The sequence below is a fragment of the Vicugna pacos genome, chromosome 9 (genome assembly GCF_048564905.1).
Source record: "Vicugna pacos chromosome 9, VicPac4, whole genome shotgun sequence".
In the NCBI taxonomy this organism is placed as follows: domain Eukaryota; kingdom Metazoa; phylum Chordata; class Mammalia; order Artiodactyla; family Camelidae; genus Vicugna; species Vicugna pacos.
Genome location: NC_132995.1, coordinates 53,222,637 through 53,242,697, shown reverse-complemented (window position 1 = coordinate 53,242,697; position 20,061 = coordinate 53,222,637). Strand labels below are relative to the sequence as shown.

At 54.2% G+C, this 20,061-nt stretch overlaps 2 protein-coding genes across 3 annotated transcripts; one reads left to right on the top strand and one right to left on the bottom strand.

Moving 5' to 3' along the window:
- Positions 1 to 2,179: 2,179 nt before the first annotated feature.
- ADAD2 (adenosine deaminase domain containing 2) lies at positions 2,180 to 8,063 on the bottom strand. 2 transcript variants are annotated; one of them, XM_072967836.1, is made up of 11 exons: positions 7,822 to 8,063; positions 7,579 to 7,722; positions 4,637 to 4,777; positions 4,284 to 4,340; positions 4,072 to 4,197; positions 3,837 to 3,987; positions 3,591 to 3,758; positions 3,257 to 3,486; positions 2,920 to 3,163; positions 2,558 to 2,678; positions 2,180 to 2,471 (listed from the first exon to the last, which is right to left on the bottom strand). In XM_072967836.1, the coding sequence occupies exons 1-11, from the start codon at positions 8,027 to 8,029 to the stop codon at positions 2,367 to 2,369; spliced, it is 1,695 nt and encodes a 564-aa protein (XP_072823937.1). In that variant the 5' UTR covers positions 8,030 to 8,063; the 3' UTR covers positions 2,180 to 2,366. The 2 variants fall into 2 exon arrangements, with proteins under 2 accessions (XP_072823937.1, XP_006207596.2); XM_006207534.3 differs by having other exon boundaries at positions 7,579 to 8,063.
- Positions 8,064 to 12,143: 4,080 nt separating this feature from the next.
- On the top strand, positions 12,144 to 19,982 carry TAF1C (TATA-box binding protein associated factor, RNA polymerase I subunit C). The gene is made up of 15 exons (XM_072967835.1): positions 12,144 to 12,253; positions 13,611 to 13,749; positions 14,851 to 14,932; positions 15,083 to 15,180; positions 15,255 to 15,344; positions 15,440 to 15,513; positions 16,098 to 16,336; positions 16,433 to 16,549; positions 16,628 to 16,745; positions 16,833 to 16,904; positions 17,046 to 17,181; positions 17,306 to 17,449; positions 17,998 to 18,172; positions 18,259 to 18,396; positions 18,474 to 19,982. Exons 1-15 carry the CDS (start codon positions 12,246 to 12,248, stop codon positions 19,445 to 19,447), a joined length of 2,604 nt encoding a protein of 867 aa, XP_072823936.1. The 5' UTR covers positions 12,144 to 12,245; the 3' UTR covers positions 19,448 to 19,982.
- The last annotated feature ends 79 nt before the right edge of the window (positions 19,983 to 20,061 follow it).

The window sequence follows — 20,061 nt, the reverse complement described above, 5'->3', positions numbered from 1 at the left end:
TGGCAAAACTTCACCCAGAGGGGACTGGGCCAAGAAGACATTAACAGGCTCTCCATTTCAGAAGCAGCCTTCATCATCATGCCTCAATAATAAATTAGCTGAGTCAAAGGAATTGAGCGAATATTGTGTAATGAGGACTGTCTTAGGTGGGAAGGATTGGACAGGCAGATTTATGCAACATGGGGATGAATATTACTTACTTGGCAGAATACAGCACAGTTAATGTCATTTTGAATAACTTGTTTACCCACTGATTATGTGATTAATGAATATCAAAAGGCTCGTTGCATAAAACTGCAGTTTGGAATGGCTGGTGTATTTCTGGATCTCTCGGTAGTCACCATCACAGGACAAATAGTAAATCAGTTTAAATTGTCTCCAGGGGAAAACAATGTGTAATAAAGGTGCTAATTAATAGGCTTGGGTGTTTTAAAAATCCTCCCCATTCCTGAAAAATATAACCATGAGAAATCATAATTTCAAAGTTGGCCTGAGAAGTGGGGTTTTTTTTCTGTTAAATAACAGCACCTAACGGTAAATAACCTAGGTGCTTTTTCAGTTCTACACAAAAATCAGTGCTTACCTGGACTGAGACCCTCCCCTTTCCCACCCCTTCACCCAGTACTTCCTTGCACATGCGCACTCGTGAACTCCTGTCCTGCCTTCCACGGCCTCTCCAACCTCGACTCCCCTCTCCTGCCCTCCCCACAGCCACTTTGTCACTCTTTCCCAAGCCCGTCAGCCCGCAGCTTTTTGTCTCAATGGCAAAGGCTGCATCTCCCATTCCTAGTGGCTGTCAGGAAAGAGCCGAGGAGAGATTGTCAAAGTTAGGAGGGAGCTCTCAGAACCTCCAGTTCTCGTTTTATAAAGGAGGTTGGGAGTTTTGTCCAAGATCAGAGAAGCAATGCCAGTGGCAGCCCAGGCAGCGAGGCGGGGATCGGGGGGCTTGGAAGTCAGATGCTTGTACAGGAACCCCGACCCCATGTGCTCTCTGGAAGTTACCCAACTTCACCTTATGAGTTTCCTCATCGGTAAAACAGGGCAGCCATAGCATCTTGTTTGTGGAGTTGGTGGCAGATTTAAATATGACAGTATCTGTAAATCAGCCTCGGGTACAGGGCCTGCTGGAGCCTCTAGCCTGTCAGCTAATTATTTCCTTGGCCACCACCTCCCTCCCACGTACTAGTTAAAAGGGACAGAGCAGGGACCCAGTGGACAGGCAGAGGGGGAGCCTGAGCCTGCAGACAGGAGGGCTGGGGACAGCAGGGCACCTGGGTGGCCTTCTGGTTATTCCTACAGATAAGTCGACCAAAGTGGACTGAGATTAAGTGGCAGCTGAGACCACACACACCTAGGGGCAGGGAGGCAGCTCGGAAGGAGGAGACACCAAACCAGGGCTTCAGCATTAGCACTGGCCTGGCCCTGAGTGTCGGCCCGGCCTCCCAGCCCCTCTGGGAGAGCAGTCTGTAGTTCTGAACATGAAGATGCTGGGGGTGCAGGAAGCCTCCAGCCTCAGAGTGTGGGGCTGGGGGCTGGTGTGGTCCTCAGCCCTCTGGCCCCAGGTCCCCAGACTTCAAAGCTGCCTGTGCTCCTGCTCTGTGGACTCAGCCTGAGCTGGTGAGGTGCCCAGGCTGCAGACATGTGCACAGCTCTGTGTGTGTGTGTGTGTGTGTGTGAGCGTGTGTGCGAGCACTCGTGCGCACTCAGTGTACAGCATCTTCCCTCCTGATGCGAGGTCCTCGGAGAGCCTGCTAGCCCCCGCAGACTCACTACAGCCCCCCAAGGAGAATGAAGGAAATCCACCCACCTGGCCTGTGAGGCAGGCTCTGTCCCCTCCACCCCATGGGCATGTGGGCTCACCAGGTAGAACAGCTGGGGTGGCCCAGAGGACAGGGACCAGGTCTGTAGGAACCCTCTGTTAGCTGCCAGGACTGCCTGACCCACTAACAGAAACCAGAGGATCTTAAGGGCAGGGATGGGGCTGCCACCGGCCCAGGCCTGCCTCCCCTCTCGCTTGGCAGCCTTCCCCTCTACCCACACAGCAGCTGCAGGCACACAGGCTGGTACAACAGCATAGTAACTCTGAGTTGGGGACCTGGCCACCACAGGGGCTTCTCTCTTCACAAATAAAAGGGCTCCAGGATACTCCCTCCCTCCAAAAGCCAACACCACACAGAAACACCAGAGACAGCTTCTTTATTCAAGCCCAAATGTGCAGCAGCTCCCACGCCTCCACCACGTCAGGCCCTCCCTCCCTTCCCAACTCTGCCCAGTGCACCACGTGCTCCCCTGCCATCCCGCCCCTCAGACAGCACCCCTCCAGTGGGTCCAGCTCAGCCCAGGGAACTTTCCCCTGGAGGTCTGTTTCAGTTTCTGAATTTGCCCACCAATGGTTTCGAGGGCCAAGCCCCCAGGCCTTGCTGGTCCAGGAGGAGAGATAGCTGCCGGCGAGCCTCCTGGTAGGGCCCGGCCTAGGACAGGAGAGGAGCCAGGTTGAGAGAGGGTGCTTGTGGTGGGTATGGGAGAAAGAGAGCTGAGGGGGTGGGAAGGGGCTGACCTTGGCTTCCTCATAGGTCTTCAAGGCCAGGAGGTGGGATTTCCCGAGAGCCTGGGCAGCCTGGCGGAAGGCCCAGAGAAAGGCAGCCTTGCAGAGGCGGGAGGGAGGTCCGAGAGCCACACTGGAGATGGAGAGAAAATGACCAAAGATCAGAGGGAAGCAAAGGACTGAACAGTTCCTCCCCATGGCCCTCAAACTATCTCCTTTGTGCCATGACAATCTTGGGGGTGTCATGGAGTTGGGCACAGAGCTGGAAAGAGGCTGAGCTGGTGACTAGATGTACCCTCTTTCCCCATGGGCAGGAGGATGGGGACCCCAGCTGCCAGGCCTCCCTAACCAGCCTGCCCCCTGCCCCTTCTCACTTGGCTTTCACACGCCCGGTGGTCACATCCACAACCTCGACATCAGGGTCCCCCAGGCTCCAGTTAAGGCTGAGGCCGTGGCAGTTGCTGGGGGTGGTATCGGAGGGGGCCACTGAGGGCCCTGCAAACAGGTGCAGCGTGTTGCGGGTGTAGGGGGGTGGTAGGCACGGCCCCATGACCCCGTCTAGGCTGGGCCGGGCATGGATGGCCCTGCTCAGAGTTGGGGGGTCGTGGCAGGGGTCAGCTGTGGGGACAGAAGGCACAGGACAAGGTCTGAGTCTCCGCCACCCTCTCCCCCTAAAGCCTGCCTCCTGCCCTCAAGCCCTCGGGGCCTCACCCAGGACAAGGCTGGTAGCGTAGAGGGGAGGCAGGAAGTGAGCCAGCAAGGCGCCCCCCAGTCCCAGCACAGCCCAGCGTGCCAGCTTGTCGCTGGCCGAGAGGCAGCCCACGTGGGTGTCCCGGAGCGCAGGGGCCACGTAGCACACGGGCTTCAGCTCCCCGCGGACATGGGCCTGCAGGCGGAAGGCGGGGCTGTGCAGGAAGCTGCCCTCCGAGGATGGTGGGAGGCTGCAGGGGCGGCAGAGGACACAGGGGTTAGGGTCAGGGTCACTCTTCCGACCCTACCTATCCCACCTGGCCAAACCAGGCCCCGCCTCGGGCTCCCCACATACTAGATGTCCTGGGCAGCTCCCCTAGGGGTGTTGCTGATGTACAGGTGCAGGAAGATCCGAGGCTTGAGGGCGAAGGAGGTCCCAGGCCCTGGCTGGGGGGCCAGCACGGACCGCTCCTTGCCCTTGGAGCCCCCCTGTGTGGCCAGCAGGAGCTGCCGGAACAAGAACCTGGGGGCGGGAGAGGCAGCAGCTAGGGCGGCTATGTCCTGCCCGGGGCTGCAGCCGAGGCCCCCCGCTGCCCCTCACCTGAGCAGGGCCCTGCGGGCGATGACCAAACCATGGCAGTCATGGAGCTGCCGGCCCGAGAAGTCCAGCCAGTTGGCACAGCTGCTGCTGCCAGTGCCCAGTGCCACCAGCTGGTAGATCTCCTTGACATGGCCCCTGGCGCCCGGGACCTCTATGAGGGAAGGGGGCAGAGACAATTGGCCTGAGGCCAGAGGCCCCCCAGCACTTCCGAGGTCAGGGGCAGGGCCACCCCTACCTCTCTCCAGGATGACCGCAGCCACAGTCCCCTTGCAGGCCCAGTATGGTGAGCTCGCATCCACCAGACGATCAAAGCCGGCGCTGACCACGGCTGCACAGCGCTGCTCGTGGGTCAGGATGTTCTCTGCATGTGAGGGAGAAGGCGGAAGTGGGGGCCCCACAGGGCGTGCCCCCACTGCCATGGGGTCAGGTCAATGGGGGCCCACCTACCTACGCTCAGGGAGGCGACTGGAGGCCTGCTGGGGGTCTTCGTGGGCTTTGTGGACTCTGGAAGACAGACAAGGGGGGGGCTGCTGTGGGTGCTGGTGTCTGCTCTCTCATCCTCTGTCCTTCTGGAAGCAGGCCGTGTTGGGAGGGGGTCATCTTCCAAAAACAAAAGGTTCCTCTAGCAGTCCCTGCCCCCAGGGAGGGTAGGCTTCAAAGGACCTTAGGGCAGGGGTCAGATCACACCCTCTCCCCAGCTCCCCACAGACCAGGTCCTGATGCCCAGATAGTCTCTGCAGCAACTCCCCTACCCACAGACATGCACCGGCCCCGCCAGGGCTTGGGGCCCTGCCCTGTACCTGGGCTCTCCAGCTGACGCTGGATGTAGTGGAGGGCAGAGAGAGCCGCCTGCTGCTTGGCCTCCAGCTTACTGTTGGCGGTGCCTGCCGGGCAGACCACCCCATCCAGTTCCACGTGCACAGAGAAGGGGAAGCCAGGGTCTGGGGAAGGAAGGGCTGAGAAGTAGCATCCTGCCCCTCATCCTTTCTAGGAGGGCCAGATACCTGCCAGGGAGGAGGACCAGAATGACAAGGAGACGGGCTTGCCGACTCCTGCTCCAGGACAGTGCAGGCCTGGCAAGCTGGTCATCCTCACTCGCAGAATCCTCACAAGCCCCTCTGAACAGTTCATATGACCCACTTTACGGAGGGGGCATACAAAGGGCAGACAGCGTGTCTAGGTGGTGCCAGGAACCAGATCCAAAGCTACACTGTTCCCAGGATGAAGGTTCCCTGTCGACCCCCAAACACACTGCTCTATTTCTTTTCCACGTGTCTACCAAACACCAGCATTTCAGGTGTTACTTATGATACAACACAGACAGAGGAAATCCTAGAACTGGGATCACTTAGTCAAAAGGCATAAGCTTATTTCTGTTCATGGTACTTGCTGCTAAATTGTTTCCCAAGAGGACTGCGCTTTAAGAAGAGAACCCACATTTCAGCACCCACCCTACCATGGAGATTCACTCACTTTAAAAGGGCATCAAGAATGCCAACTAGTAGATGCAGAAGGAAAGCTGGCATCAGGAATCCTTTACACGGCAGCCAGGGCATAATAATCAAATCTGGCAACAACCATCAAAGGATGCCAGAACCACAAGGTGACAGTGTTTTGGGGAACAGGATGCCCACACCATCTCAAGATGCCCACCTCGGATGACTGATTAAGCACAAAGGGGAAAGTGAAGACACCTGGCAGTGAAGACACCCTAGTCAGGCCCCTCCCAGCTGACATCCCAGTGGTAGGACAAATGGATCGCAGGCCTCTTGGTGAGGTGCACGGCCAGGGACACCAGATTGCCACATGCGTTCCTGCTGATAATGCACGACCTGAACCCAATCCTGAGGAAACAGGCAAACCCAAGTAGAAGGACTTTCTGCAGAACAACTGGCATCAATGTCCCGAAGATGGAGACTGACCGTCTGAGGAACTGTCTCACATAAAAGGAGATTAACGAGGTGTGACAGCTAATGTAATAGGTCTTGTTGGACTGGAAAAAAAATGGCCATTATTGTGACTAGCGGCAAAATTTGAATGTGAATGGTAATTAGGTCATAGTAATATATCAATGTTAAATTTCCATAATTTGATCATTGCACTGCAATTATATAAGACAATGACCTTGTTCTTAGGGAGTATATACTGAAGCATTTAAGAGGTAAATCAACATTCAGATTGTTCAAAAAAAATGATGTGGCTATTTATATAGAAACAAATATGTAAGGAGAGAGAGACATATACAGAGTAGATGTGGCAAATGTTAACTGGAGAATCCGGGTGAAAAGTTTACAGGAATTCTTTTATACTATTCTTTGAAAGTTTACCAAAATAAAAATGACTAAAAACATGCCTACACGTGTCAACAATGGCAAAGGGGACTTTAAATGCAAGGAAGGGGCAGTATTATCCAATGGTTTGTTTAGCTCAGGCTCTGAAATCAGACTGCCCTCTCACAGCTACAGCCTCTCTGGCCTCAGTCTCCCCATCTGGAAAGTGGTGGCAATGATGTTATGCCTCCCTTGAGGAATATTTGCGAGGACTCAATGAGTTAATGTGTCTGAAGGCCTTCAAACAATAGTAATCATAGTAATGATGATACCTCTGTGCAGTGCTGCCCACCATCCAGAACTCAGGAATGTCAGCTATCATCATCCGAATTGAATCGATTTCCTTATTTTCTGTATTCCTGATGCTCTGACATTTGGGGTCGTGAGCCTGGAGAGACCAACTCTAATTTCTGAGTTAATTCCCAGAGGTAGTAAACGACTCCCTGGCAAGCACTGACTCTGATACAGAAACCAACCAATTCGGAGCTCACACCCCAATCATCAAACTCTCACACAAGCCAACATTCTCCATCAACCCTGGGCCAGGTGCTGGACAATTAGGGACCACCCTATAACCCCTAAACTTACTCAGTGTCTTGCCTTACTCAGTCCTATGCTTACTCAGCATATCTTCCCTGTCTCAACCATTCCTCCCCCAGAAAAGCCCAATAAAGGCTCTGGGCTGTGTTGCCCTCTCCTGTTCTACCTGACCACCCCATCCTCTCCCACACGGCCCTGCGTGGCGAGCTGTGCCTCCTGTTTCTGTATTTATTTCCTTCACGGCAATCATTCTCATGTCTTCTGTCTTACAACACCTGATTAAAACAAATCCCAGGTTGAGTTTTAAATGCATTATCGTTTTTTGAGCTATTCAGTTAGGGGTTCTCCTAGGTAGTTTCACAAACCCTCCCAAAAACTTGAGGAATGATTCTCTTGCTACCTCCTTCGAAGCAGGGAATGTGCTGTTTTAAGATTGGAAACCTGAATTCAGGCCCTGGTGTATTGCTCTGTCTGTCTGTCTGGGTAGGGGGTGCAGTCGGGGCACAGTAATTATGATATCTCTACGTAGTGTTGTCATTACCAAACTGTGTTTGATAACATCTTTAAATCGGGAACTGGCTCTCACTCACCTGTCTCCTCTCCAATTACAGCTGGCATGGCAACTGTAATTACATGTAACTGGCCCTCAAAAAAGCCTGCTGAAAGGCTGGGTAGTTTGAGGCAGGTCCTCTAAGCAAACCAAGCTTCAGATGTGGATGGACCCTGCCATGATCTGCCAGTTCCATGTCTGGTGTACCTGGTGCTCCTAGCACCAGGCTAATCACAGCAGGTTAGGGCCCAGCTCACAGTCCTCCTCTCTTCATTTGGGGTCAGCCCATGGTGTGCTGCAGTCCCAGCCCACTAGGCCTCACCTGTTGTTTTGTCCTCACGGAAGATCAGAGAGACGCCCAGACTGGCCGCGTGCTGAGCTAGCAAGGCCACGGCCTGGTCTGGCGGTGGGTCTTTGAGCTGCAGGCCCAGCTGTCTGGCCACCATAGGGAATTCCCCGACGGACCCTGTGGGCAGGACAGAGACCCTCGGGGACCTCCCCATCCTTCCCCCCGCGTCTTCCCGTGCTGGGGCTGCCTCTACTTCGGCCCCTGCCCCAGGCCCACCATCTCCTGCCGTGGAGGCCTGGAGCTGCCCGCCTTGCTCATTGTCCTCCACATTGGGGGTGGGCACGGGCTCCCAGAGGTCTTGGCCCAGGCTGGCTAAGGGCTTCCAGGGGCTGGGCCCAGGGTTGATCTGCAATGACGCCGCCAGGCGGGGCTTTCTGCGACCACCGTCGTCTGTGCTCGGGGCTGCGCTGGCTGGAGAAGCCATGAGGACGCGAGGGCCGAGGCAACAGTGGGCAAGTTCTCACGCTACCTGCGCCCTTTTATGCGCAAGGGTGGGCTCATCCGTGGGGAGCACGTGGCACAACAGACAGTGCAAGGCAAGCTCCACCCCTACCTCCCTGCTAGCCAATGGGAGCCCACAAAGCCGGGGCAGACGGTGTGCCCAGCCAATGGAAGGCCAGTCTCCCAGTCAGCCACAGTCCAAATGTGGATTGAGTGGCCCCTGATCAGTATCCTACTTCTGGGGCGGGGCTTCGGGTGCGAGGTTGGGGGGGGGGACCAGGTGATCCCATCAGCCTCTTTTCCACCCTTGTGTGGTCCTGGGGAGGCAAATCTAGCATCTCACCCCTGCTGCTGTCTAAGACGCCCCACAAAGCACACCCCATTATGCCAGCCCTCCCTCAGCTGCTTAATTGAGCCGGGCGGGGTGGGGTGGCGATTCTCGTTCGATAAAGGAAGGTGTTCTCAATTGCACCAACTGCACAGAATCTTTAGGACCTACATTTAAAAACTATTAACTGTAGACCCTCCTGAAGCCAACATACGTGCTCTAAGTGTGCTCTAGTTAAAATCTGTCATTTGGTACCCTGTCCCCACCCTTTTTTTTTCCATAAGGGATCTTGGATTGGCTCATAAAAATATCGCAAGATGGCAATTCTTTAAGATGAGGGACTAAGGATGAAGGAGAAACAACAGAAATAAAATGAAGTTAGGGATGAAGACAATTTACATATGGCTTGCAATAATGCAACACAATTGCTTGAAGGTGGCCGAAATCTTAAGAGTCTTTTAAGAGTCTTTAAGAGCCAGGGAACACATGACTGATTACTCAGTTCACAGCCTGCAAGTTTTGTCACTGTTACTGCTGCTGCTGCAGCAGATTGCTACCTTTGGTCTGAAAACACTAACCAGGATTGGGGCAGTGTGGATACAGAGGCATATGAGGAGCAATTGGTAGAACCAGTAACATTTGACTTGGGAAGAGCAGGTGTGGGAGGCAGAATAGATTCAACCTCTCAAATGTTCTAAAGACTGGCATCAGGATGCACAATTCCGGTTTTTTTGGTATGTGTAGCCCAACAACCAGAATTACACCTAGTAGAGGGACAGCATAGCAGGTGTTCAGAAATGGAATGATGGCATACAGACTTAACCAGAGTTGCCAAACCCAGAAACATCACCAACAGGACACTGTTGGAACAGTGATATATTCATACCACGGACTGTTACTCAGTAATAAAAATTTCTTTTAAAAGGAAACAAATCACTGTTTCTTGCACAATATAGGGAATTGCATGTGCATGTTGAGTGAAAGAAGCTGGACTAAAAAGACTATGTTCTGCATGATTCTATTTATATAAAGTTCTTGAGGCAGCAAAATTAATGTGGTAATGAGTCAGAATCATGGTTACTTCTTCAAGGAGGCATTGACTGGGAAGTGGCACCAGAGAATTTTCTGGAGTGATGGAAATGTTCTCGGTCTTGATCTGGGTGGTGGTTTTGTGGGTTTATATGTATGTAAAAGCTTGATGAGTGTACACTTAAGACTTGGTTTTTTATAGCATGTTAAGTTTATTTTAGTAACAAGAGGAAACCTAACAGCTTGTTTATAGAAAGGAAAGAAGGAAGGAAGAAATGGAATTGGCCTCTCTGTGCAGAAGCTGAATGGGTGATGTGTAGTGGTGTGGTAGGCAAAATAATGGTCCCCCAAAGATGTCCACATCCTGATTGCTATGGCCTATGAATAGGTTATGTCATATGGCAAGGGGGAATTATGTATGCAGGTGGAATTAAGGTTTCTAATCAGTCGTGTTTAAGAGGGGAAGATGATCTTGGATTATCTGGGTGGGCCCAGTGTAATCACAAGTGTCCTTAAATGAGGAAGAAACAAGACTCCGAATCAGAGATACGGCATCACGAGAAAGATTCAACTGGCTGCTCCTGCCTTTGAAGATGGAAGAAGGCCAGAGCCAAGGAATGCAGGCAGCTTTCAGAAGCTGGAAAAGGCAAAAAATGAAACAAAAACAAAAACAAAAACAAAAACACCTCTACCCTACAGTCTCCAGAAAGGAACACGGCCCTACTGACACCTTGATTTTAGCCCAGTGAGACCCATTTCAGGCTTCTGATCTCCAGAAATGCATGATATTATGTTGTCTAAAGCCATTAAATTCGTGCTGATTTGTTACAGCAGCAATATGAAACTAATACAAATGGCCTTCAACTCTTTTGGCATCCATACCCCTAAAATAATTTTGAAAACCTGTATAGCCCAAGTGTTTTAGTCACAAGTTTAAGTAGTTACAAAAGGTGCAATTTCTGATTTAGTATATATTATAATCATCTTTCCAATATATTTTCACCAAAACCATGGAGATGCAGACTTAGCTTATTCTGTTTATGAAAAATGCTCTCCAAATGATTTAATTGGCAAAGCTTACCCTCACAGTCAAAGCACTCAGCTAAAGTGGAATTGCTTCCTATCAGAAACACAGTCTAATTTCATTTTTGTTTTCAATTTAAATAAATGTGTTGATATTTTCTCAGAGGGACTATCTCATTTCATTCCCCCTTCCACTGATTCAAATATGCATCAGCATCCCCTCTTCTTGCTGTTTGGGATATGTCTGTGACCAACATAGACAGAAGAATTCCTGCCCTCACAGAGTGACTTCTGAATTTTATTTCAAAGGTAGCTGAGAAGGTTAACCTAGAGGTTGAACTCTCAATAACAAAGTGTTACAGCTCACTTCTTCTTTTTTTTCCTTTTAAAAAGACTCTTTATTGAAGTATAGCATACACACAGAAAAGTACACAGATCGTTCAATGAATTTTCATGCACTGAACACACCCATATAATCAGCACATAGATGAATGAACATAATATTATCAGCCCCCAAGAGCCCCTCTCTTGAACCCTTCCATCAATACTTGTTACTGAACATGCTTTTCACTTTCTGCTGAAGGAATTCTTTTTGGAATTGCCCCCTTGTTCAGCACTCATCTCGGGCAACAACACTCCACAGAGGGGAACAAAGCGATTGTGAACGAGGAGATAGGAAAGGAGAGCTGTCTGATTCCAAGTATCTCCCAGATAAAATCTATATAGATGGAGGCTGAGAATTTGGAAATTGATTCCTTAAGATAATGGTTCTCAAAGGGTGGTGACTGGACCAGCAGCATCAGCATCACTGGGAACTCATTAGAAATGCAAATCCTTGGATCACATCCCAGGCCTACTGAACCAGAAAATTCTGGGGTTGGGGTCCAGCAAACGGTTATAACAAACCCTCTAGGGGATTCTGATGCACACTTAAGTTTGAAAACTACTGGGCTGGATAATGGTAATATTTATTAACGCACAGTGGTTCTTAAAGCGTGGCTCCCCAAGATAAGCAGAATCAGCATCACCTGGGAATTTAGGAATACAAATGATTAGGCCCCACTCCAGGCTCACTGACTCAGAAACTCTGTTTTAATACATCCTTCAGGTGACTCTGATGCACTCTAGGATTTGAGAACCAGTGCCTAAAGCTATTTTGCCTGACCACTGGGAAAGTCTCATGCACCCCCAACAGTACCTGTACCCCTGTTTGTAAAGCCTGCTTCATAGGATATAAGGATGATCAGTAGAATTCCTACTGACCAACACAGTAACCTGGCTCATAGTAGGTACTCGGTGTTTTCTGAGTGAATTAATACTCACAACAATCCTGTAAAACAGTAAGGTCGTTAAGCAGAGATGGGGTTCGCACTCCCGTCAACCTGGACTTCACTATTGGGATTGGATGCGATTTTATTTCTACGGCCCACAGCGCCGCCTCCACTCCGATTTCACCTCCGCCCGGGAGGTGGCGCTCTGGGGCGCCCAAGAGGCCAGGCTGAGAGGCGGGAGTTCCTGCCTTAGAGGGCGCACTTCCGGCACAGCCCGGAAGACGGGTGGTTGTGGGATAGGCCTGCAGAATGCGCTGGAGCTAGGGTACCGCATTTGAGCTCACCTGTGGCACGAGGATCTGGAAAGCGTCACTCGGAGGTCCGTTTCCCAGACGAGCACCGCTCGGCACGAACCACGTAAGTGCGCGCGCCTCCCGGACGGGATGGAGAGGCGGGTCCCTCTACTCAGGTCCACGGGCCCCAAGCTGTGTAGCTTTGGGACAAGTCGCCCAAAATCTGCGAAGTGGGTTGTTAGCAGCCGCCAGCTCATGGAGTGGTGAGGATCTCACCAATGTAAAGGGTGGTAGCAACCACACAGCGCTTAATGGGAGACCTCTGCTGCTGTTGTTGGGTTGAAATGCTGGGGCCTGGAGGTTGAGCGGGAAGAGGTGGGCGGGGAGGACGTGGCAGAGGGGATGTACGAGGGGAAGGGCGGTCCGGACCCCACTCCCATCCCCTGGCAGGCACGCTTTTTGACGTGACTGGCCTGGCATTCATGCAGACCCTTGCCGCCTTGGCGTTCTAAAGGGGCATGGAGAGCCCAGAGAGAGGGTAGGAAGTCGAGGCTGTCTCGTGTAGGGGCTTCTCTGAAGTCGTGGCTCTCCACCGGAGCCCTCAGCCCGTCTGCGTTTGTTTGAGGCTATTTGTTCCTTTCTCCTCTCATTCCTTAACTCCTGGATTTGTTCTTTCAGTTTATATGTATTGTTACCAGGTAGCAAATATCAAGGCATTGGGGATAAAGGTTCCTCCCCAGTGGTATTATTAGAGCAGTTTGGAATCAAGTAGCTTCATTTTTAAATATCCAGTCACACATTCTAACGTGTGCTCTGGAGGAATGATGCAAGGTGTTGTGGGATAGGGATGGGGGAACTGGGAGAGGCTTCCTGACTCAAAACCTAAAGAATGAGTAGGATTTTGTAGGTGGATAGGAAGGGCAATGGCATTCATTCTAAGTGGAGAGTTAGTGTGAAAGGGCTCTGCAGTGATGTAGATTTATTATTATTCAACACACGGTCCATTGCATTTTTTTTTGGAAAATACTGTACCTGACAATGGGAAGACTCACCCCTGGCTTTGAGGAACTTGAGTTTGTCTCGGGAGTGTAGCCTAGAGTGTAGGGCGTGTAGTCTAAGAATGTGTCTTGTAATACAATACATAAGAACGGGAGGGAAGCTGACCCCTCTCCCCCTCCCTGACCTCGTCCCCTGTCACTCATCTCCTTGTTCATTCTGTGGCTGCCCATTTGTTTCTCAGACTTCCTGCCCCAGAACTTTTGTGCATGCTGTTCACTCTGCCGGGCACCATCTTCCCAGCGGTTGGAATGGTTCTCTCCATCTTTAGACTTAGGTTGTGCCGAATGCCACCTGCTCAACAAGGCTTCCCTGGCTTGCACTGCTAAAACCACACCCTCGGCCATCGCTATCCCCTCACTCCCTGCTGGTTGGTTGCTTTGAATATAGCACTCACTACTGTCAGGCATTAAGCTACATGTTCATTTGTTCTTTATTATCTCGTACCTCGAAGAAATAATACTCCTCTTGGGGCACTTTTCAGTCTCCCAGAAATCTGGGAAGCTGTTGTCAGTGTCAGGCCTCTGAGCGAGGCCAGGGTAACTTGTCATTCCTGTTTTCCAGGATGGACTTCCCCAGCTCCCTCCCGCCCTCGTTGTTTATGACTGGTCCCCTTGGTCTGAGCGATGTCCCTGATGTGTCCTTCATGTGCAGCTGGAGAGATGCGCTAACCCTACCAGAGTCCCCACCCCAAGCCTCTGAGGTGAGAATGGCAGGAGAGCCCTGGTGGCTCCAGGGTGGATGCCTCTGCTTGGCACCCCCTTCCCTAGCATTCTCACAGTTGGCAGGAGTACAGGTTGGGATGGCATTAGCACAAATCTGCTAAGACACAGGCTGAGTCAGAGTCCCCTTTTTTGGGGACCTGGGGCGCCCAGTATCCATAGAGTGTTTACTGAGCGAGAGCTGCTGGCTTGCTCTTTCCTGCCTTCCTCTCCCCCCATCTTTCCTTCCTCTATTTGTTCAACAAATACTCACTGAACAGCCCCTACTCTGTTATGTGCCTTATCAGGCCCTGGAAATCCACAGTGAGTAAGTCATCAGATGCACTCCCTGCCCCATCGAACAGAGTTGGGTGAGTGAGAGTAGCCAAGTGAACAGACCTGAGGATAAAATCCTTACAAAGTGTAGGAATGGCTCTGAGTGAAACCAGAGCATGCCGAACCAGCAGAGTGGGGTGAGGTGGGGATGGGAGGGGAGACTTCCTGGGACACGAAGGACACCCACTCTTTCTCTGGAAGCCTAAGCCATCTGGCTGCCACTTGGAGACAGGCTGGCTGAGGATTACCCCAGGCAGAGGCAAGTGTGTGAGAGAATTAAAAGTCACTATTGTTGGGGGTGGGGCGTCCTTGAGAGAGAGGGGATTGCATCAAATCGGCCCCTCCAGGAGCCTAGCTTGCCGCCTCTTCCATCCCCCAGCGTTGAGCTGAGCCTCTCAGTGGGAGCAGTGCAGCCTCTGGGTGTCCCAAGTAAGTGACCGCAAGGTCTGCCCTGAGTGGAAGTGAGCCAAATTGAATTCGGGTTGGCCGGTGATGGCGTGGGGGCGCCTTTGAGAGCCAATGAAGCCTGGAGGTCAAAAGCACAGACAGGAGTCAGGCTGCCTAGGTTCAGATTCATTTTCCTGGCTGTTGGCTGGGACAAGGGACAGCCTTTCTCTGCTTCCATTTTCTTCATCAAAAAAATAGCGGTGACTATCAGACCAGTTTGGCAGTCACCTTGTGATGGTTGAATGAGTTAATAAAAGACAAGTGCTGGTGACAAGACTTGCACTCCCTGTTACCGTACGATCATGGTTGTGTTTCCTCAGAACGGGGCTCCACATTTGGCGAAGGGCCTGCTCTGGGAGCCAGACACCCCTGGGCCCCTTCCTTTGCTGCCTCCTGGTCCCGGTAAGGATCTTGGTCCCCAAGGACCCCCCACCCCAAGACCGTTTCTCTCCCTGCTGATTCCTTCCACATTCACGGGGTCCTTGACACCTCCAGTCACTTGAGACAACTGGCCCCACTCTGGGCCCTTCTCCAACCTCACTCTTCCCTTAGATCCCTGGGACCCTGGCTTGACTGCCCGGGATCTGCTTTTCCGGGGAGGCTACCACTTCCGAAGACAGCCCCGCGCTGTGCTGGACGTTACTGAGCAGGTAAGTGGCCCCATGGTAGACAATGTGGTGTGGCGGGTGCGGGGCTTAGTGACCTGGCTCCTCTCCTCCCACAGCTCAGCCAGTTCCTGTGGGACCATGGGGATATCGCCTTTGCACCCCTGGGGAAGCTGATGCTAGAGAATTTCAAACTGGAAGGAGCTCAGGTGAGTAAGCCCTGGCTAGCCAGGGGAGGGGGTGCCCCACTTCATGCTGGGGTGAGCCCTGGGGCGTGTGAGCTTGACAAGGCCTTTCCACGCAGAGTCGCTCTAAGAAGAAGACAGTGGTCAGTGTGAAGAGGCTACTCCAGGACCTCGGTGGACACCAGCCCTGGGGGCAAGTGGCTAGTGAGAAAGGATGGGATGGGCAGGCCTAGCTGGTGGAGGGGATGTGGAAGAAGCCAGGGCATCCCTCACAACTGCCTCCACACCACCACCACACAATAGTGGAGGGGAAGAAGGAATATGAGTTCATGGACTGCAGCCATAGCTGCATCCAGGTGTTCAGATGTTAACCAGGCTCTTTATTTTCTCATCCACTTGTCTCTGCCTGGCTTAATTCCTAGACAGACTGTTTCCAAGTGGCAGCAAGCTGGTTTATGATTCCAAGGAAAGGACTAGTATCCTTCCTGAGGTACCAGCAGAAGTCCTGGGAAGTGTGTGGTTGGCTTGGCTTGGGTGTCATGCCCATCGTGAGCCGATCACTGTGGCCAGGGGCAAAGGTGGGCTCCTCTCAGTGGCTAGATCTGGGTCATGTGAATGCCCCTGCATCGCAAGGATAGGGTGGGTTGATTTCTCAAAGCAGAAATTTCTAGGTTGATTAAAAAACGTGTCTACTACAGCTGGCCTCCCTTGGGATGGTACCCAGGCCTCCTCCCCATCACCCATAGCCTGACGCACCTGCTGTCCTTTCACCTGTAGTTGTCCCTGGGCTTACCTCAGCTACCGACAGCGCCGTTTCTCCATCCTTGGGGGCCCCGTCCTGGCTACATCGCTGGCGAGCCTCCTGGGAGAGCTGCTACAGGAGGAGCTGGCAGCACGGTGGGAGCAGCTGCTCCTGGACGACGCCTTCACTGGGGGTGCACTGGCCTGGGTGCCTGGCAGGACGCCTGGGGCCGGGCAGCTGGTCTACCCTGCAGGAGGCGCCCTGGACAGGCTGTGTATCCTTCCTCACTGGACGGGTTCCGGGGATGGGCAGGAAGTTGGGGGGCTTAAGTGAGCAGATCTCATGACCTTCTCCTTAGCAAGAGGCCCAGATTTCCAAAAGGTCAGTCTGACCCCAGGCAGTGAGCCCCGGGTTCTCGGGGACCCTGGCCACATCCAGCTCCGCGGACCTGTCCGGCAGGTGGTGACCCGCACTGTGCAGGGAGAAGGTAAGGCCCATAGACACCTCCGTCCCCTGCTGACTGACTTGCTGCCTGACCATGACCCTGACCTTCTCTGTCCCTCAGCTCTGCTGGCAGTCCGCTCTGACTACCACTGTGCACTGTGGAAGGTCGGTAAGCCAGGGCATCTGGCCCCTCTCCAGGTGCTGCAGGTTGAGAAGGGGGCCACCGGGATCAGCCTCAGGTGAGGCGCTTCAGTGGGGCTGGTGTGTGAGGAGATGGGCCTCGGGGAAGGGAGTGACCCAACATTAATCACATGTGTGCCCTGTAGCCCTCACCTGCCAGGAGAGCTGACCGTCTGCAGCCGTTCTGGAGCTGTCTGTCTGTGGAACCCCCAGGACGGGTAATGCCCCTTCCCCATAAAAACTATCCACCCCAACAAATAGTTGCCCAGAACTTGGCCCGTGTGCTGGACCCCAGGCCGGGTTGCCCCATCTCCCCGCATCAGCCCGTCTCCGCCTCACGGCTGGCCTGTCTCCCCAAGGCTGCGGCAAGTCCACAAGGACCCCGAGACCCTTGTATTCCGAGACCCCTCTCCCTGGCGTTGGGCAGACTTCACCGCCCACCCTCGAGTGCTGACTGTGGGTGATCGCACTGGAGTGAAACTCGTCGACACTCAGGTGAGGACGGGGTGCTCCCCGGGGAGGGCATGACAAGCAGCAGGGCAGCGGGTCTTAGGCCGCCGGCAGTGGCTGGTGCCATGGACATCAGAACGTGGGAGGGCTGACCTGGCTGTCTCCCCAGGGTCCACCGGGCTGTGGTCTGCTGCTTTTTCGGGGTGGGGCGGAAGCATCGTGCCAGAAAGGGGAACGTGTCCTACTGACCCAGTACCTGGGGGAGTGCAGCCCCGAGTCTCTGCAGCCCACATTCCACCTTGTCTGTACCCAGGTAGGTGATGCATCTCCCTCCTTCCTCTCTGCCACGCACTGTCTCAGTCACTGGAGACAGTCCTAGGTGACTGCAGGTGAAGGAGGAAGAGGGTAGAGATGAGGATAGGGAACAGTAGGCAAAGCTGGACAGTCTCCCCTCCTGTGTCAGGAAAAGGGGAGGAAGTCTGAGGGTCCTCAAAGGTCTCACTGCGCCCCCCTCCCCCAGGACCTGGGGTGTTAGTGGATATGTCTCAAGCTTATGTTCCAGGGTCAGGTGAGCATGGGGAGGGCTGGGTGACAGCTTCTCCTGGGAGCCCTTCTCCCAGTGTGGCCATTGGGTCAAGGGATGGTGCCGCCTGCTCAGGAAATGCCTTCTGTTGGGGGGCTGGGCAGGCGAGTCTGAGAGGTGGTCAGGGCGGGTCCTGAGTGCTGTGATCCATTGGGGGTTTGCACTCATCCAGAGAGCCACACGGGGCCCTGGAAGGACCTGCCCAGGGAGACCTGTCCCATCACGCTCATGCCCCACACTTACATCACTTCCTTTCCATCTTCTTCCTGGGCCCCCAGTTCTCGCTCTACCTGGTGGACGAGCGTCTCCCCTTGGTGCCTCTGCTGAAGTGGAACCATGGCCTCTCTTCCACTCCTGTGGTGGCCCAGCTGCTGCCCCCGCCCCGCCCTGGCTGCCCACGGCCACTGCTCCTGGCAGGCCAGGCCGGAGAGCTGCAGTTGCTGCACATTGCAGGTGAGGGTGGGGTGCAGGTGGGAGGCAGGCAGGAGGTGGACAGGGCTGATCTGGGATGAGGCCTCAGCTGTCTGTCCTTCCTCCAGGAGAGGGGGCCTCCACGCCCCGGCTGGCAGGGCCCCCGCAGTCTCTCCCCTCCAGGAGCAACTCTCTCTCTGCCTTCCCCCTGCTGGAGCCCAAGAGTCAGTGGCGGCTGCAGGAGCGGCTGAGCGCGCCAACCATAGGTGCACTGGGGTTGGGGGATGGGTTTGGGGAGCTGCACTCCTGCTAGGCCATGGGGTCATTGTCCTTCTGCCTCCAGGTCTGGCCGCCACTGTCCTGCCCTCTGCCTCCACACCAGTCCTGTCACTCTTCCAACTCTCGGCAGCTGGAGATGTCTTCCACCAGCGCCTCCACCTCCAGGCAGACCCCAGGCCCGACTCTCCTGCCCCCACGGCTTCCTGGACCCCCCGGGCCACTTCCCGCTGCAGCCGGTGGCTGAAGACCCTGCTAGAGGTGCCTCTGGCTCCCCCGATGTGGGCTGCACCCACCTTCTCCCACCGCCGTCTGCTGGGCAGCTTTGAGTCACGGGAGGTTGAGGGGAAAGTGCCAGAGGGTCTCCGCACAGCCATGGCCGAAGGGCGGCTCCTGCAGCACAGGGACCTGGGCTTGCTCCCAACCAGAGAGCAGCCCCCTGCCCCCGAGCCGGGCCCTGAGGATGAGCTCAGTGAGCGTTTGGAGGCAGCCTGGGAAGGCCGGGTGGCGGCCTGGTGGGAGAGGCGTCAGGGTGGCAGCTCAGGGCCTGGAAAACAGCCCAAGCGGCACAAGCGCCGGACTCAGCTGTCCAGCACCTTCTCCTCGCTCAGCGGCCGCTTGGACCTCTCGGATGCCACCAGCCCCCCTCCCAGCCCAGACCGGACAGTTCCTGAGGCCAGGCCTCAGCCCCCAGTGACCCCGCCCTCCCAGGAGTTGACCCAGGAGCCGTGGGCAGAGGGGATCCCCTCGGAGCGGCAGCAAACTCTCCGGGACTACATGGCTGAACTGCCTCTCCAAGGGGACACCCCAGGAGAGGCCTCTGCACCCTCCTCCCAGACTTCCAGCATCCGAGGCACCTCCTCTAGGCAGCAGACCCTCCGGGACTGCACTGTCAAGCTGCAGCTCCGAGGAGACACTGCAGGGGGTGCTTCCATGCCCTCCTCCCAGACCTCCAGCGTCCGGGCCACCCTCTCCAGGCAGCAAGCAGCCATCCTCTCCGGCTCTCAGCCGCTCCGGAAGAAGCCCCGCATGGGCTTCTGAGGGCCTGGGAAGCTGCCTCCACCTCCAGGGAGCCCCTCATCCTGGACCAGCTGTGCCTTTCATGGTGGAAACAGGAAACAGAACAGTCTCTGGGGTGTGGACCTTCCTGCTTCCCAAAGGCCATTGTGACTGGGAGACGTTCAGAAGCGATTTGGAGCTATGTCGAGGAAGGAGGACGCCAAAACAGTCGTTTCTCCTGTAGCTTATACTCCCAAAGGCACATCGAGAAGACAATGGCAGTCTCTTCCTGAAGATCAGTGTCACCAGGATCCCTGCCAGCAGACAGTTGTGCTTGAAAGTGGGGCTTCGGTCAGCCTGAGGGCCCCACCGCACACGAACCCCTCGACACTGGGTGGCAGTGCCGGCTCCTCCCCGTGATCAGTGACAGTGGAGTGTGCTGCTGCCACAGAGCGGGCTGGTGGTTAGTGTGAGTGTGTGAAGCAGTTTCTACCTCCATCTAATGTTTCGTAGGAGGCACTTTGGCCCCATGTTTAGGGACTGAGTAAACTTGTCATATGAGCTTGGTTTTGAATGAGCAGGTTTCTCAGGCTGAGTCATTTCCCTTTGTTTAGTTTATGACATCGACACAGAAAGTTCTTCCTCCATGGTTTTGT